We start from the raw sequence: 20,437 nt of genomic DNA, 5'->3' as shown, positions 1-20,437 counted from the left end.
TGAATACTGTCAGTTTGCATGCGTGCGTCATGAAGTATCTGTTCTGGAGTCGGATTTGCAGCAACTTGAGAGGAAATTGTGGGTGAAATCGGGTGTGCCATATTGTATATTCAAACCACTTACTTTCCAGACACGTTAGACACGTTGTGTTTTACTTTCCAGACACGTTGGACACGTATATTCGTAGCAGACAACACGCTGTTACTTTTGTTTCGTGTCGTGACGCTGTCAGTTTCACTTTCATTTCCTTCGTTATTCACAGTCCAGGTTGCCGGCACGCCTCTCTCTCCCACCACTGGGGGTGAGGCTGGATTTATAATTTACCTCGGCAGTCTGTGGGCGCTACACGTGGTGAGCTCGAGCCCCCTGAGCCCCTGGGTCTGCCACTGACCTGTCCTATAACCTTTCTCGCATCATGCTGGTATAGAAAATACATGGTTTGTAGGGTGTAGCTTGCAAACTGTGGGCAGTAGAGGGGGACATGCAAATAAACTCTACTGCTATATCTTCTTATTCTTTCGGCTGCTCCTGTTAGGGGTCGCCACAGTGGATCATCCGTATGATCCGCATAGTGATTTGGCACATGTTTTACGCCGGATGCCCTTCCTGACGCAACCCTGGTCGCCTCTTACGACCCAGAGATATGGTACACCTATTTCAACCGGGGTATACACCGGCCCAGTACACTGGTACTCACTTTGCCGACCTCGGAAGGATGACAGGCTGAGTCAACCCCCTGGTGTATTAATTCAGTGGCCCAACGGGGCTTGAACTCAGGACCGTTTGGATCCCAAGCCGCTGCCCAAACCACTGCGCCAACACCAGGCTTAAACTCTACTGCTGTATATATATATGTATATATATATATATATATATATATATATATATATATATATATATATATATATATATATATATATATATATATATATATATATATATATATATATATATATATATATATATATATATATATATATATATATATGTATATATATATATATATATATATATATATATATATATATATATATATATATATATATATATATTTGTGGGTTGATCTTGAAGAAAAGATGAAGGAATGGGGTCACGGTTGAGCAATATGGTCAGCAATCAGCAAGCAGAAAGTTTCTCAAACACTGAACAATTAATTCTCTCGATGGATACAATCTCAGATGAAAAACTAGGCCAGAGTGAGGGTATTGCACATGATTAAGCAATGTTGGTAATTCATGTCAGCAATCTGTGGCAGGAATCCATGCTCTGTGTTACTTTGTGGTAAATCAAGAACTGCCACCCAGGTTCAGTTTCATAATACAAAGTGAAACAGCACGAAATCCTTGCTGGAATTTCACAAATGTTGAACATATCTGGACAAGGAACAGGAAAAGGAAATTATTTTGGTTAACTTTATGTTATCATATCAATATACAGTAATCATGAGCTGATCGGTGAATCACCAGAGTGCAGTCCATAACTACAACACCAGACTTTTTCATAAAGTGTTGTTTTCTACTATACTGTCAGTGATGTGTGTGTAAAAAAAGCAAACAAACAATAACAAAACAAAACTTAACTCTTCACTTTCACACCCGAAGCAATCCTTTTTCTTTCTTTATTTTAGCAAAGGTTAAAATTATAAAACAAAAAAGATGAATAAATGCAACAGGTTCCATTGATTGAGATTGTATATTAGGCCAATTTTTTTTTTGAAATTATCATCTTGCTCCAACTAATTTTTTTTTATTTCAAATAAAATCATTATTTCTACTAATGCTTTGTGTTTTCCAAGTAGTTGATGTATTATCTAAGAAGAGTTCATTTCAAAACAAAAATGGCTGATGTTTTCACTTTTGATGACAATGGAGATCCCCCTGTTCATTATGAGGTGCTGAGTAGACAGAAAGGGGTGGGGAATAACCTAGAACTTCGGTCTGTTGGCACCTTTGAATCATCCATAATTGAAGAGGGAAAACTGATAATTGACTACAATGCGATTGTTTGGAAAGGAGGACATAAAGAGGTGAGAGGAATTGTACTTTTAAGTTGTGCCATTTTATTCAAATTTACTTCCACTAATTTACCGTTTTGTCAATTAAGAATTCCCAATTACATAATTTGAGGCATCACATCATCAAATCTATATATTGATGATCATGCTGATATTTCTTAAATACAGCTGTGAAACATCTCTTGGTATTGAGTGTTTCAACTGATACTCTGCAATCAAAGTTTGTTTGGGCAGCATTTATTGTAACTCGCAGAGTACTGGCAGGCGATATTGTTCCAAGCATGCAACACATTATTCTGACAAATGTCTTTACTTGGGCAGTGTTTCGGCAACTAACAATTGCCTCAATCACTCCCAAAAATAGAACAAACAAGAAAAAGAGCAATCAGAGACTGCAGACCCTCGCCAGGACTTCTTTTGTGTATTGTATTTTGTGCGGTGTGTTGTGTGCTGGTGTGTTACATAATTAATAAGAGATAATAATTAGAACTGCCACATTATAACTGCTGGCAGTGATGAACGGGAACCATGACGTCCCGCTTTGATGCAACCCCGCTTTGATCAAACACCTGACCCTGCCCCATGACATTTATTATTATTCAATTCTATTTAGAATGGGATTAAAATAATTGAATTCAAATCAAATGGAAGACCAAATCACCTGTTTGTGGTGAGGATGTTGAGGTTGTGGAGAGATTCACTTACCTTGGCAGTGATATTCATGTCTCTGCTGGCTGTGAGTCAGAGGTCAATAGACGTGTGGGTCGGGCCTGGGGAGTCATGGATTCACTGGATCATGGGGTGTGGCGCTGCCGGTACCTGTGCGGGAGGACGAAAGTCCGAGTCTTCAGGTCCTTGGTACTTCCAGTCTTGCTCTATGGATGCGAGACTTGGACTCTGAGCAAGGATCTGAGACGGAGACTTAATTCCTTTGGTACCAGGTCTCTTCGGAGAATCCTTGGCTATCGCTGGTCAGATTTTGTGTCCAACAAGCGGTTGCTGAGAGAGAATCGGATGAGATTTGTTACCTGCATAGTCCGTGAGCGTCATTTGCAGCTGTATGGACATGTGGCTCGTTTTGCTGACGCTGATCCTGTTCATCAGATTCTCTCAGCGAGGGAGTCTCATGAGTGGAGGAGGCCAGTGGGCCGACCACGTGCCTCGTGGTTGCAGCAGGTTGACCATCATCTCAAGGAGATGTGGATGGGCCTGGCATCTGCCTGGGAGATGGCCAGACGGAGGCCCCTGGAGTACCGGGGAAAAGTGGAGCAGCGACGTGCTGTTCTGGCACATGCTCCCATACCTGACCTGGCACATGCTCCTATACCTGACCTGACCTGACCAAATAGGTACAGTCTTGCATTGGAGTCATCAGAAGGAACCCAAATAAGCAAAAAGGAAAGATGAAATCATCAGGAGGAACCTGGAGAGGATTCACATTTCAGTTGCTAATCCTCTACCCTCAAACTCATCCAGGCACAGTCAAGTGAGCCTTATTCAAATAAATAAATGAATATATAAGGAACCCATATCATAAAATGAAACAATTCTGGCTGCCAGACTATGTATCCAATCAAGTTGAAATTTAAAACATGTATTCCACATCACTTCTTGATCATAAATTAGAAGTTTCACATCAATTGATGAAGCGGTTCTGGAGAAAACATGATTTTATAATTTTTCTGCAATCCAATATGGCTGCCAAACCATGTGATCTATCAATTATTCCTAAACAAACTTGAAAACGCAGAGCTTGGGGAACATTTGTGTGAAGTCTCCCCTCGATTTGTCCAGCTTCTCTGGAGAAGATTTTTTTTTTTATAGGCTTTCAGCTAATTACAATATGACTTCCAAACCATGTGACCTATGACATCTTATGTATGAGCCATTTGTTCCTCATGGATAGATAGTCATATGTGTAAAGTTTCACGTCAATCTGTTCAAACACTTCAGAGAACAAGATTTTTGAAGGCTTTTTTTTTAATATGGCTGCCGAATCACGTGACCAATGACGTCATTTTTTTATTATTCTGTTGACCATTTTATCCCGAGCTGATCCTCAAAAATGTTCATACTGATCGGATGTGGTGTTCTCAATATGTAATTATGACGTCGTAACGAAGGCACCTTTGATGTCATAAAAATATCACTCGTATTTCTCATGAAGAGTGCTTGACATTTAGGAAATTTCAATTTTTTTCTTTGGTGTGGTTTCAGAGATACAAAGATCCAAAGTTTTTTTTTTTCCCGTTTATCCAACATGATTACAACACCACGTGACCTATGACGTTATAATTATCATTTTAAAATTCCACATGAGTAGTTGCACTTATGGTGAACATTTCATCCCGATCCCACAAGCAGTTGCAGGGAAAAAACACAAAAGTTCTGTGTGGACAAAGACAGACAGACAGACAGACAAATGGACCCAAACTCAACACCCTCTCCTTCAGCGAAGGTAATACCAGATTTGACTGACCATTATACTTGAAAAATCTTCGATTTTGCAAGTAGCAAAACGACAAATACCGAATAACAAAATCGACTGCCCAGTACACTTGAAAAATCTTCGATTTTGCAAGTACAGTAACAAACAGACAAACAAAATAACACACGCAACCAAGCAATATACTTGAAAATTCTTCGATTTTCACAAGTGGCAAACAGATTAAAATGCAATACCCTCTCCTCTGGCAAGGGTAATGTATATATTATGGAGCAAGTGCATGTGATTGTATGTATGTATGTATGTGTGTATTCGCTCTTTCCCCATTGTTTCGACAGCTGACCTCATGTCACCCACAATTGCAACCTGAAATACTGAACTTTAAGTGCCCAAAGGACCCAAACGACCCTGAGGATCTAAAATACCCTGAGGACCCAATGACTGAAAAGACCCAAAATACTGAAAAGACCCTGACAACCCAAAATACCCAAAGACCTTTAAAGACCCCAAATACCCAAGACTTAAAAGACCCTGAAGATTCAAATAGACCGAAAATACCCTGGATACCCAAAACATCTAAAAGACCCAACATACCCCAAAGACTCAAAAGAATCAAAAGACTGAAAATACCCCAAAGACCCACAAGACACAAAAGAGTCCAAACACCCAAAAGACCTCAAGGACCCAAAGGACCCAGGGGATCCAAATGACCCAAAGACACATCAGACCCACAGGATACAAAATACCCTGAAGACCCAAAAGACCCAGGGAATCCAAAAGACCCCAGTGACCTAATATACCTCGAGGACCCAACAACAGACCCAAAACAGACAATGGGACAATCATGGACCAGTGTTAATTCTGCATCATGTAAAATGTGACTTCAGGTCCCGAACCATACCCCCCACCCCAACACCCACGCACAATACCATGTCCTTAACCTTACCGCCTGACCAACTCTGACCTCTCTCTCTGCCCCCCCCCCTCAACCACCACACCCAAACTCTCTGCTTCCGTTGCCCTTTTTTTGTATACCTTGCCGAGGCTCGTGTGAGAGCTAACACACAATGCACAGCAAGGGGGGCATGAGACGGGGGCAGGAGTGGGAAGGACAAAACGGTGGGGAATTGAGAGATTGGGAGATCTGTGGAAGGGAGAGGGATGGGGTGGGGAACATGGGGAATACAAGATGGACATTACAGGGACTTTCAGGAAGGAAAGCAGGAAATTTGAAGGAGGTGGGCTTGGGTGGATTATTGGGGGAAGAAAAGATCGAGGATTTGGATGAGGGATGATAAGAGGTGGTAGTGAACAGCTGTTTTGAAGGCCTGGAGGGAAGAATGGGATTGAATAGAGTGAGGGAGTTTATTCCAAAGGCAGGAAAAAAAGAGGAATGAAAGAGTGAAGGTGAGCAGTGATTCGTGATTTTGGTAGTTTTACCAGAAGGGGGTTGTTGGCGGACCTTGAGCGCCCTACGGAAATGTAGTGGGAACAAATCACAGAGAGAGCAGGGGGGGAGTGAGGCTGGAGAGGAGACAGTGGAGAAAGACCACCGACCAGCCTGCGGTGAGAGAGTGAGAGGCACAAAGACTCAGTCTCATTGCGTGAGATGCAAAATGAACCGAAATGCCTTGGTTTCCACAGCGTGAAGCCGAGAAAGGTGGGAGGCAGGAGCACCAGTCCAGAGGGGAGAGCAGTACTCCATCAGGCTGCGGATGAAAGCTTTGTAAGTAGTCAGGAGCTCAGGTGGGCCGAGGAAGGACTTTGCACGACGGGGTATTCCCAGTCACCGAATGGCTTTGGAGGCGAGGTTTGAAATGTGGCTTTCCCAGGAAAGGTCATGGCAGATCGTGAGACCCAGAAGCTTGAAAGAACGGACTTCTTCCATAGAATTGTTGAGAAAGTGGATGGGGGGGGGTTCTAAATGGTCCTTTCGAGAGATAGTTAGAATTTGAGATTTGTCCGGATTGAAAGACATGTTCCACGTGTTGGACCAGTTTGTGATTTTACCCAGATCTGCAGTGAGCCTAGGAGCTGCTGCTTGCCGGTCTGAGGGATGACAGATTTTACGGCAGAGGGTGGAGTCATCAGTAAAGAGATATAGAGGATTTTCCAGAGAGTCGGAGAGATCATTGATGAAAAGCAGAAAAAGAACAGGGCCCAGAACGCTACCTTGAGGAACTCCAGACTGGACAGGAAGAGGGGATGAAATAACTCCGTTTAGGGCCACACATTGACTGTGACAGGAGAGGTAGTCTGCGAGGCATGAGTGGAGATGGCCTTGGTTACCTGAGTAAGAGGGTTTGGTGAGAAGGGCAGGGTGCCAGACGGTGTCAAAAGCACGTGATATGTCCAGGGATACGGCTCGGATTTTATGTCTGGCATTGAGGACCTCCATCCATTGTTGGGAGAGCACAAGCAGCATATCCAGGGTAGAGTGACCTGGTCTGAAACCAAATTGATGATCGGAAATCAAGCCATTGGAGAAGAGGAAGGATTTAATGTCTGAAGTGATGATGGATTCAATAACCTTGCTGATGATTGGGAGAAGGCTGATTGGTTTGTAGTTGCAGGGAACTGTTTTTGCACCTTTTTATGCAGGGCAGTAGTTTGCTGATTTCTGAACAGATGGCAGATGACCTTGAGCAAATGAGAGGGTGAATAGAACAGAGAGAGGGTGAGCAAGAGCAGAAGAGCAGGTTTTTGGGACATGTGGGCTGATGCCGTCTGGACCAGTTTCAGAATCTGAGTCGAGGTTTGACAGCATCCTCTCCACCTTGTCAGGAGAAAAGGACACAGAGTCCAGGGACAGTTGGGTGTGACTGGGTAAGGTGGGTAGAGAAAGTGATGGGTTTTGGACACAACAGTTAGCTGCAAACACCGAGTTTTGGCATTCAGCCTTTCTTCAAATTCTCAAACCCCCTCCCAACCCAATGTCCTCATCTCCCCCCTCCCCCACTTCCTCAAAAGCTTCAAACCCCTCAATCCCAACTCTGACCACCTTGTGCCCTCCCTCCCCCAAACCAACTCTGTCATCCTCGTCCATGAGCCAGACAAGAGTTGACTACTAGAAAGGGGGACTAAAAGCCACTATATTTTTCATTTAGTATGATGTCTATAGTAAATTAAAAAAATGTGATGGACATCTGGAAAGAGTAGCCAAACACGTTTTTGGCGGCCATTTTGGAAAATGGCTTCCACTTTTAAGCATATTTCGGAAATTTGATTATTACTTATCAACGATTGATCTGAGGCATATACAAGCCTTAACAAGATATGGTAAGTACGTTTTTTCACACATTCCAGTACAATTTGTGTAAAAATTGGTTTGCTAGATTCCGAGATAAATGAGAAAATAGGTCAGAATTGAGCTTTTCCTCCAACGACATTGGAATTTTCTACACATCTTCATACTTCATGACATATTTCGTGACATACACATGTATGGGTTACATCTACAGAAAGATGATTGGCAGTTAACAGCGACTGTCAAATGGTACAGACAATGTAATTGTGTTTGATTTCATCTCATTGCCCTAACCCTAACAAATCATGTGCACAAAGATCTACAATTTCTATTCAATTTCAAAATACATATATTTGAATTAATTGCTTTTTCTTTTATTTTCAGATACTGATGACCGAATTCCAGCGGCACAAGACACCACTATAATTGTCATGGATGAAGCAGAGGTACAAGCAAAGAAGTTAAAGATCGACGTCCAAACATGTATTGTATGCTCCAAGTTGAAGACCTTCAGTGCAATGAAGAGTAAACCAATCAAAGGAACAACTCAAGAGATTGTCATGAAAGCTGACCGAAGGTTGTTTGCGAACATGGTTAGTAGGGTGAATATACTGGTTCTGGCTCACTTTTCCCCATGTAAATGAATGGGGGATTTTCAGCGATTCATATTTTTTTTCCCTAAAAATAAACCCCCTTTTTATCCCAAGGTATATTTATTTGTCTCCCCTTTTAACCTGGAGACAGTTTTTTTCAAATAATCCATGTAATAAGATAAAGATTTGTTAAAGGTGATTCGAAAAAAATATCTAAAACGTCTAAGCCTCGGGACACTTTTTATCAAATAACCGATGCATATTGTTTAGCTCACTCATTGAACCTATAAAGATTTGTTCATTCTCAAATTCCTTCAATAGTTTAATTTTCTTTGCACAATAATCCCCATCTAAAATATTGAAAAACAAAACATTTGAATCTTTATATTTTTTAAGATACCCCTTTTGTGCCATTACGAAATGATAAACTTCTCTTAATGCTCTTGTTTGACCACCTCCTGAGCAACATATCATTTTGAGATTATAGTAAATTGTTTTTTCATTGTTCAATTGATAACCATCAAAGTTTTCAGTCCATTCAAGGATATTCATTTTTTTCTTTACATCCTCTAACTTACCACTTTTTAAATTGATTCGCTTATTTGTTTTATTTACCTTTGTTTTAGTTATTTTTTCAATAAGACTTATTTGATATTTTTCACATTCATTATGTTTTCCATTTATATACCAAGACTGAGATTTTCTCCACTCTTTACTTTGATTAATACTTGGTTTGACCATTTATATATTGCAAAAAAAACGTGGCGGTAGCCCTTAAAAAACCCTAACCCATCTTCCCATCGTTAAAACACAATCTATTCTATTCACTCTATCATACAATATCCATATGGAACACAATCTATTCCATTATCTAAAATAAATCTCTTATCATCAAAGGCTCCTAATGCCTTTTTATTTACTTCTTCACTATATATGTTATGTTTATAACTTCTTATTGTATTCATTTTCCTATATTCTTCTTTCTTATTCATCAAACAATTATAATAATTTCTAAAAGTTATTGATTTCTTTATTACATATTTCTTTATTCCCTTTAACCTCTTATCAATCTGATCACCATAATTATAAGCATATGCCTTTGCTCTCAATCCAATAAACTCACTCTTTACTTTTCCACCCAACTCATCCTTAAACTTACCAATAACCTTTTCATTCTTTTTGAAAAATAACTCGCTCTTCTTGCTGAAATTACTTGTATCATATACTCCAATATTTTTCTTCATATCTTTATAAACATCATCAGTTTTTATATCAAGGATAAAACTATCAGTGTCCATATACAACAATGAAACATTTTCACCATACTCTTTCTTTAAGTCATTATACAAATAATCATTCATCAATATCTTTGATAAATCAAGAACTGCTGTTCCAATATAAATTGGTTTATCCATTACAATACTTTCCTTTTTCATCTGAATTGCAGAAAAGTTCTCTGAAAAAACCTCTTCTCTCTCAAAACTTGGTTTATTTATCAATCTCGAAGCTTCTTTCCAAGATGTTGCGAATCTAATGTTTTGCCTGTTTCTAACATTTTCCATAGACTTTCCAAATACAGCATTATTCATTAATTTATAAAAGTCCCCTTCAAATTTTACTTTTGTATTTGCTCTCATATCTGTATTGAATTGAATATACTTTTTCACCCAAGGACTTTGTTTAAATTTTAAAACTCTATGAATTTTAGCTACTCTCAATCCTTCTCTCAAAACCTGTTTTAAGCTTCTCTGATGCAAAACATATCCCTCTTTATAATAGAATGTTGTTAATAACTTTTCTGTTGATTTGCTTTTAATATTAAAACTTTTATGATAATCACTGAACCATTCTTTCTTTGGGGTTTCTTTCTCACATGCAAAAGGAAGGTCTTTATGCTTATTATGAAGATCACTCGGGTACCTCAAATCAACTTCAAAATAATAACCTTCTTCTTCGTCATTCAATTCCTCTTGAGAAGAAATAACAATATTCATCAAAGCCTTTTCATAATCCTTTTCTTCCACCCACTCTAATTTACCATAAGGCAGAGATTGAGACATTGCCCATCCATACAAATTATTAGCATCAAAATACATCAAATAATTACTTTTTTTTTTCACTCTCTTTTTTACTTTTTTCTTTTTCACTCTCATAATTTGGAAGATATTTATTATTTGCTTTAGCATATCTTTTTGAACATACTTGTGATATTCCACCTCTCTTGGACTTCTCAATCATCAAAAGCATATCAACATCACTGATTAAATCTATATCTTGTTTTGTCATTTTCAACATTGCACTCCAAGCTAAACCAGGAGCTGTGAAATAGTGGGCAGGATCTAATCCATGACAATTTTTTATCATGACAGAGTGATCTAAAAGCTTCAAACACATCAGCTAACAATAAAACATCTGTTTTTAGATATAAATCATGATATTCTCCAAGGTTCTTTATCTTAAATATTTTCCATATTTCTTGTGCGTGTTTATATTCCTTATCACTTATCTCTTCTTCATAAAGGTTATTATAGAAACTTTCTTTTGAAGGAAGTTGTGTTTCTTTAAATCTCATAAATGAATCCATATAATCATAAGGATAAATTCCCTTACTTGTAAGAATTTTCTCTTTACTTTGAATTTCATTCCTTGTTTGAATTTCCTCTCTCGTAAGAATTCCTTCTTTAATCAGAATTTCATCTTTAATCTGAATTTCCTCTTTCGTTAGAATTTCATTCATTGTTCGAATTTTCTTTATAATTAGAATTTCATCTTCAGTTAGAATTTCTTCATTAATTTCCTCATTAATTAGTTTCCTCTTTACTTTTAATTCTCTCTTTAATCTGAATTTCCTCTTTAGTGAGAATTTCCTCTTTTGGAAAGAATGAATTAAGATTTGGAAAAGAGTCCGTGGAGCTTAGATTTGATGCTAGGTAGGCTCGTGGTGTTCCCATAAACTTGTAAGAATCTAGAAACCTAATACGAGTAAAAGGTTTTGTGAATATCATTTTTGTAAATGAAATATACTTTTAACTTGTGCTTGTTATGGCAGAAATATTCCCTGGTGTTTTTGAAAGTTCATTTAGACCAGAGAAAACATTTATTATCATTGTTCTTAATATTAACAACTGCCTTATTTAGTTTTATTTCTTTTGGTAATTCAATATAAGAAGAAGCTTTAAGAGGGTTTGATTTTAGAATGTGTATATCTAAAAAGATGATTTTTTTTTAATATTGAATCCACTTCCTACCACTGTATTATCAACATCCTCCTCTTGTTTTGATAGTTCTTCATAAACCCCACTATTCAAAAAATCTTGAAATGATGTTTTAAAATGAAGATCTGTTCTCTTATAAGGAGTTTGTTCTTCATCTTGTCTTTTCATATTAATTTTCACTCCCATATAAAACTTTAAAGTTTTCATTTCTTTTAATGTCTTTTTAATAACTTTTTCAACATCAGGTTTCACTATTTCAATTGATTCAGCTATTGATGATGGAACGGGTTCTCCAAATTGAAAAATCCTTATTTTTATATGCCCTTTAAATGCCCCATCAGTGTTTTCAATATAATAGTCTCCCTTTACTTTAAACTCATTTTTCTTGTGTTTTTGTGATTGAAGATGTCTATTATAACTACTCTTCAAAACATCCTTTGAGCAGATATCACAATGTTTTCTTTCCAACTCAAGAGGAGATATTTTATGAAATAGATTAAATGTGTGTTTGTTGGTTCGGAGGTGTTTTCTATAATGTTTATATTTGTGATTACAAACATCGCAGTATGTTGTATTCACCATATTTATATAATAAATCTTTGCTGAAACTAAAATTTTCTTGATGAAAATTTCGTTTATTTTACAGGTGAATCTGTGCTTAAAACCATTATATCCTCCAACTTTTTCACTTAATAAATACAATGTTTCAAGACACAAAAGACAAGTTTCAATCAATCTCTTCATTTGTTAAAGATACTGAGAAATATGTCAAGGATGTAAAATTGAACAAAGATAAATATAACAACTATTGGATAAAAACAATTATGGTAAATAATATGAGTTCTTCAATTTCCTTCAGTGGAAGGGCTTTTAGTATACCTGGTAGAACATCAATTAAAGTATCTCTAACAAAAGTTTCTCCTCTCCTTCTGGTAATATATTCAAAACTAGAAAAAGCAATGAAACAAGAAAAAGTATCAAAAAACAAAAACCTTATGGATGAAGCTTTAGAAAGAAAAGATAAGACCATCTGTAATATGCAAGGAGAAATTTGTATTTTTTTCAACAACCCTAAAGATGTAAATCCTGATGAAATAAAGTATGTTAATATATCAGGTGAAATGACATTTCGTTCAATAGTAGTTAACAATCATTTTAAAATTACCTTTAATATAAAAAATGTTGTCGTTGAATCTGGTAATGAAAAAAAGTATATTGATATTGATGGTAATATTATTAAATATGAGTCAATATACAACTGAAAGTATAGATGAATTTCAGTTGAAGTAAAGTTTTACTTTATAAATATGCTAGAATTTCCTGATTCTCCATATGACAAATTTGAGAATTGTCCTGCGTGTGAAAGACGGGGATTAAACACAGAGTCAAAAGCCTATAAACAATGTATATTCTGTGATTATCTTCTAATTAATGATAATAAAAAATATAAAAAGGAAAATAATTCTTTTTGATTTCACCCAAAAATGAATTACTTTACAAGATTGATTAGAGAAATGAATGTAAAGTATGAGGGTGATAACACACCTTTCCTTACAAGGGAAGAAACTGAACGTATAAAAGAAATGTTCAAAGGATTGTTGTTATATATTATTCATGGATGTAATTTTCAGGGAAATATCAACACAACATATTGTATAAATAAAATAATGGATTATCTTGAAATTAAACCTGAACTTAGGATAAAATATAGAGTTTCTAAAAAAGCCAATAATAAATTAAATAACCTGTTTTCCAAATATATAAATGAATGATTTTTTACCCATTTGGGAAAATAAGATAAAATTTAACAACCATAAAAATCTCCCAAATTCATTAAGATGTCTCATAGTTGGTTCAAGTGGATGTGGAAAAACCTGCTTACTTTTAAAGATGCTCCTCACTCCCAACTTTTTAGATTATGATAATTTAATAATTTTCACAAAGTCGAGTTTCAACCAGAGTATCAACTACTCTCACAAGGTTTTAATGCTGGTCTTCAAAAAGAAGATATAATCGGTTTATTTAAATGTCAAAAAAACCGAAATGATTATAACATTGAAGATATAATTCAACTATTTTGTGATACACAGAGATGTAAAAAGAAATCAAATCCTATAACTTGTATTCTTAGTGATAATACGGATGATATACTGTCTCCCCAAGATTTGGATAAATCAAAAAAGAACCTCGTTATCTTTGATGATTGTGTTAATGAGAGAAACCAAACGGTAATGGACAGCTACTACACAAGAGGGAGACATTCTTCTTGTAATTTTATTTGTATTTTTGTATATCTTCTGTAATTGTATTTATCTTAGTCAATCGTACTTTCAACTTCCTCGTCGTTCCATCAGAAACAATGCTAATACTTTTATTTTATTCAAGTTAAATTCAATAGATATCAATAATTTTTCGAGAGATAATTGTTCTACATGATGTAGTAAAAAGAAATTTGAGGATTACATGAAGCACACGACTGAAAAATGTAAATATATTGTTGTGAAACAAGATGAGATATTAAGGGATATATTTTTTGTTTTATAAACAATTACATATATAAATGACAACTATTATTATAAATCTTGTGGGTAAATCTGCTTCTGGAAAAAAACTTTCATAAATCAAGGTTCTTGTGGAGTACAAATGAGAATATTGTAAATTTACTTGAAAAACACCCCGTGATATGCATTGTATCAACAACAACTAGAGCAATAAGACCTGGAGAAGTAAAAGGTGAAGATTATCACTATATTTCAGTGGAGGAACATATGCGATTGAGGAATGAAGGTCAAATATTTGAGGAGGTTTCTCTTGGTACAACAAAATATTCACATTGTAAGAGTGAGTTAAGGAAACTAAAATCTGGTGGTCTTGGGATATTAGAAACTAATCCAGAAGGAAGGAGACAAATTATTAAACATCTGAGCGGAGTGAAGATTTTATCATTCGGTTTTGATGTTGATGAAGAAACTCAACGCAAACGTATGAAAAGCAGAGATGCAAGTATTAGTGAAGAAGAAATTACAACTCGCATTAATGTTAATAAATAATTTGATGAAATATTTAAAGAAAAGGATTTATTTGAACACATCTACTTGAATGATGAAGAAAAGGAAAATTTCCCTGTTGATCTTTACAATTCATTAAATGATATTTTACAATAAATAAATGGATGCAAAAGAAAGAGCAAGAAGATTTAAGGAACATCAAGAGTTGGTTTCAAAAGTTGTAAAACAGCAGGAAGACATAAAGAAGAAATGCAGACAGAAACTAACGGGCGAAGAAGCATTTGAAAGAAAACAAGAGAAATTTTTAAGCCACTTTTAAAAACTTCCCAAGAAAAAATTATAGATGTTTCCACAGTTCCCACAATAGAATATACTCCTAAAAAACTTCGAATGTTAAAAGATTTCAAGTCAAATGACGGAGGAAGAATTAGAGCATCGAGGAGAATTAGAATATGATGATGAAGGATTATTTCAACAACTGGAAGAGATGAATCGACCCCCTGATTATATTGTGAATGCTCTTCAAAACAATGAATATTCAGCGGATTCAAAAACCAAAGTAGGACTCATTCCAACAGAACAACCAACAATATTTCATCTTGTTCAAGAAAAGTTATTGATATTTAATGATGAATTAAGGTTCTTGAGTTCTGCTCAACCTCCTGTCAAACGAACTCTGGGATTAATGTTTCTTCTCACAAAAGATGGAAGACAAGGTTCAACTGTGAGGGATGAATCAAAGTATATTGATAAACCATTGGATATGAAAAATAATGATGATAGAGTATATATTGATCTGCTGAACACTTTAAATTATAGGGTTAGTATTTCTAGTAAAAGTAGGAAAAATGAGAAGGAGAAACACATTATTCAGGCTTTAAGTATCCTTGGTTCAGGTATTAGTTTTCTTCCAAATGACCCATCGCAATTAGTTAATAGACTGTTATTGTTGTTAGGTAGTAAGAAGGCTGGAAATAACAATTGTTTTAATGAAGCATCAGCCATTTTAGACCAGTTGATGAACATGAAAATAATTAATAAATCTCAATATAAAGACATTTTATCTCATATTAAATAAGATGAGAAGCACAATCCTGAGTTTTTATTTCACAACAAGCTACCACACATCTTCATTCCCATACCCACTACAACTTGACACAACAAAAGAATATGAGGCATCTTTATTGTCCATGGAAACTTATAATACCTTATTTAATATAACTGATAAAAATGACAAGTTTAGTTATAATCCCGGAAGTGGATACAAAACGATCAGTCTCACCTGGAGTATATGAGATTTCTCAAATATCTTCCGAAATTGCTCGTCTTATGAAAAAACAGGGTGATGAACCAAAATATATTGTTATAGACATTCAAAAGCACACTTCAAAATCAACGATTAAAGTTAAAAATAACTACAAGGTTGATTTCACAATTGATAATTCATTTAGAGAGTTATTGGGTTTCTCCTCAAAAAAGATTGAAACTGATGGGACGTTTTACAGTGATAATGTCATTCAAATATCCTCAGGAATAAATTCGGTGTTAATTCACTGTGATTTGATTGATGGTGCTTATAATGATGGAAAAAAAAAAGAAATGCAATATTTTCATTCAGCGCATACTCAACCCCAATTGGTTATAAATTCAATATGGAACCCAAAATTTGGTTTATCTCCCTGTGTCAGGAAAAACCACACACAGAGTAAATTTTAGGATAACCGACCAAGATAATCGTATGATTTCTTTAAATGGAGATGTTATATCCATCAGAATTCACCTACGTGAAGTTTTCCAATAAATAAATACGATGGTTATTGTGAGGAAACACGAGTTGGGAAAATATAAAATAATTACAGGGGATGGGATGTTCCTTTCCCCATACTATAAGGGTGAAGGTATGTATCTTGATAGAGGATACTATAAACCTAAGAGACAAAGGGGTGTTGGACATCAATTTAGAGGAGATGGGATAATTGATACTCTCATGGGTATTGGTTCAACTATTCTAAAACATAAAGATCTAATTGGTTCAACTGCTTCTGCTGTGGGAAATGTAGCAGGTGCTGAGAAGAGCATAAAAGATGCCCAGAAGGAATCTCATAAATTACAAGCAATAAAAGAAATTAAGAAAGGCAAAACTCAGTTGTCCCCCCAAGAACGACAGAAAATAATTCGAATACTTGGATCAGGGTTTCAAAAGTTTTAACATCTTTTTTCCTAAATAAATACAAGTATGGAAGCAATTGATAGTATCTATGATTTGGATGATACTATTATTATCCCAAACTCCACTAAAAAAGAAGATTACTTCAAGGTAAATGCAATAACTGGAACAGACTGGAATATGAATGGTACAAAAAGTTTTGAAATAAATAATCAACAAACCTATTTGAATCTCTCTGAAAGTTTCTTGTTGTGTAAATTTAAATTCACTAAAGCTTGGAATAACACAAACGCTACACTTGTAAATGATTTCATCTGGAAAATGTTTGATAGTGTGTGTTTGTATATTGGAACACAAGAAGTTGAAACGGTTGATTATGTCTCTGCTGTATCTGAAATGATTAAATTTACAGTCTATACATTCAGTGATAGAATGGGAAAGGGGTCTGTCGAAGGTTTTATTCCTGATATGTCAACGGGAACAAACACAGACCCTGGATATACTCAAAGGAAAGGAATGTATAATGATGACACAAAAGCAGAAAATAGTTTTACTGTGGCAGTTCCTCTTAAAGGTATATTTGGATTTTGTGATCATGATAAAGTTCTGTATGGTCTTAAAATTAGATTTCAACTACAAAGGAATGATTATGAAGATAGATTGCTTTTTGGTGTTGGTCGTGCTTTTGGTGAACAGAATAAATTTGTAATTGAGGAGATGAGTTGGTATATCAGTGAATATACTCCTAATCTGAAAACAGAAGAGATGTTGAATCGAAGACTTAACTCAAAGAAACCACTCAGTGTATCATACCTCAAAAGCAGATGTCAACACGTTAAACTCAACCAAACTACTTACACGTGGAATTTGGGTGTTCTGGAAGGAAAGCCACGATTTCTGTGGATCATTTTTAAAAAGCCAGATGGTGATACTGCGACTGATAAGAATAATGCATTGAGTGATAATGCTAAGGTGAAACAACTTCGCGTTTCTCTAGATGGAACATTTTATCCACGAGATAGATTGGAAATTAATTGGGAAAAAAATGATTTTGCTGAAGCATACAAGTCTTACCAAAAGGTGTGTGAAGGTAATGGAAATAAAGAACCTATTTTGGATATGACAGCATTTAAAAGTTTGTATACAATCTATGCGTTTGACCTGAGCGCTCAAAAGGAAACTATAAAGTCTAATCGAGTGGATACTTCCCTATACATTGAAAGAGGAGAGAGTGAAGAAGTTGATACATATTGTTTGCTTTTGGAAGAAACAGAATTGCAGATTAATACAGATAATGGTGTGATGATTAGTCCTACATAATTTTTTGTTAAATAAATGAGTGGCAAAGTAACAACTGGGGTATATGTTAATCAAATCAATCTTCATAAACTATCATCTTGTGTTCAAAATCAAAAGCCTTGTACGATTAACGTTAATACAATTCAGAGAAAAGGAGCAGTAAGAATTGATGTTTTGCTCACAAGAGAACAGGTTAAAATCTTGAATGACACTGGCTCACTTAAAATTAAAATGACAAAACCAATGGTGAAAAAATATTCAATAAGAGAGACGAGTGGAGGATTTCTCCCATTTTTAATTCCTTTATTTTTGCTGGGTTAAGTGCGGTTGGAGCATTGATGGGTGGTATTTCAACAGCGGTGAAAACTGCCAACGGAAGGAAGGCTCAACTCCAGGCTCAAAAAGAATTGGAAAGACATAACAGAGAGTTGGAGAAACAAATTAGTGGAAGTGGTGTAATTGTAGATTTTGCTGAAAAACTTGAAGGTCTGCCTGATAAAGCGAGATTGTTAGTTGGAGATATGCTTTCTTCTATAGCACAAGCAGGTGTAAAATTAACGAAAAGAGGTAATGGATTATATCTTTCTAATAAATAAATGAGCATTGATGAGTGGTTTAAAGAATTTGGAAAGAATACAACATCAAATTTACAACTTGTCAAATATTGTAAGAAATTAAAAATTCATAATGTGGTTATTTGTATGAGAGATGAATTAACAAATGTGCCGAAACATACAAAGAATATTATTATGAACTTAGAAGATAATAATGGGAACGGTTCTCATTGGGTTTGTATTTTTAATAGTCAAGACAAATATTATTTTGATAGTTTTGGTCTTCCACCACCTGTTCAAGTCATAAAATTCTTACAGAATGGTTTATCAAACATTTCAAGTCCAAGAATTAAATTCCAAGTGGTCAATTATGTCTATATGTGTTATTTCAACTCAACAAAAATAAAAAAATTTATAATATCATTTTTAATCTAATATAAATGACTTATGTTGGGAAAGATGGTTCTATCTTTGGTGTATCTCAAGAACTGGATATTGATTTATCAAATTATTACACAAAGGCACAGGCTGAACGACATAAATATAATATAACCAAAAATATTAACATGAAAAATGCTTATAAATTTAAAAATTATCCAAGCCCGACTGACGCGAATGACTTGGTGAGATTAAGCGATTTATCACAATATATATCCTTAAATAAAACGGCCGTGTATTTCAAAGACACAGAAGTGTTGATATTATCTCTAGGTCATACAGAATTCACAGTTCGAATTAAAATAAATTTTTATAAAGAAGGTCGTATTGTTTGTTTGAGAATAGAACAATGGGGGTATGATATGAATGATTTAGGGTATAATTGGTCATTTAAAATTAACCTCGAAGACCTGGAACAATTAAATCAGTCTCGTAAGGAAGAATATTATCCACTTGGTATCGAGAATGAGTTTTGTGGGGCCGCAATTAGTAAACAACAAATAAAATAATTTAATAAGGGTAAATATAATAATGGTTTTGCCCTTGTTTATATCATGAAAACAGAAAAAACAGGATTATATATAATAAGTAAGGAAATACAAAATGATTTAACTATGGGAAGATGGGGAGGTGTTTCGTGCCATAATATTATTCTAACATATATTTCTAAGACATAAATGACAGCAAGAAGGCTTCAAGAAAATTATCATTTCTGTGTCCAAGCATACCTTCAAGAAAAGGGTATTCGGTATTTTAATAAATATGTTCTACAACATAAGAATGAGGTATTTTCAATAAAAGATTGGCATTATGCTGATGTTGATAAACCGACAACTTTAGATTTAATTAGATTGTTAAATAATGAAAAAATTATAAAGTTAAGAAAAGGTAAGGCTCTTTTAGAAATTCAAAATAAATTTTATTGGTTTCCTGTTGTAAAAAAAATTATTTTGGATACAGGAATAACAAGAAATCCTGATGAATATATGTATGATATTCTATGGGGTGTAAGCGATTCAAGGATAATAAGGGATGAGGAAGGAGTTGAAGAAGAGAGGAAAGAGGAGAAAAAGGAGATGAGAGAGAAGGAGGAGAGGGAGAAGAAAGAGAAGGAGGAAAAAGAGAAGAGAGAGAAGGAGGAGAGGGAGAAAAAAGAGAAGGAGGAAAAGGAGAAGAGAGAGAAGAGAGAGAGGGAGGAAAGAGCGAGACAAAATAAATATCAAAATATGGAAACCAGTGAGATTAAAAAAGATTGGTGGTATTACAGAAAATAACTCAACCCACCGAGGAGGAAAACAAAGAATTGACAAGTCTATTTGAAATATTTTCGACAAGACTATTGACATCGACAAGCTATTCATTTTAATTCAAGTTTTTCATTTTTTTTTTCTTAAATAAATGGAGGAGAGAGTGAAGGCATTTCTAAGGATTCTTTATGTTTTAAAAATTAAGATTC

General features: G+C 35.2%; 1 protein-coding gene across 1 annotated transcript in view; it reads left to right on the top strand.

Moving 5' to 3' along the window:
* Positions 1–8,101: 8,101 nt before the first annotated feature.
* LOC147035378 (vomeronasal type-2 receptor 116-like) overlaps positions 8,102–20,437 on the top strand; it is a 107,513-nt gene continuing 95,177 nt past the window's right edge. The window contains exon 1 of the mRNA XM_085896527.1: positions 8,102–8,300. Within this exon, the coding sequence (XP_085752653.1) occupies positions 8,139–8,300 (162 nt within the window). The 5' untranslated portion in view covers positions 8,102–8,138. The remainder of the gene's footprint in view (positions 8,301–20,437) is intronic.

This window comes from Eptatretus burgeri, chromosome 1 (genome assembly GCF_056783735.1).
Source record: "Eptatretus burgeri isolate ZD-2024b chromosome 1, Ebu_testis_v1, whole genome shotgun sequence".
NCBI lineage: Eukaryota > Metazoa > Chordata > Myxini > Myxiniformes > Myxinidae > Eptatretus > Eptatretus burgeri.
This window is presented reverse-complemented; position numbering and strand designations above follow the sequence as displayed.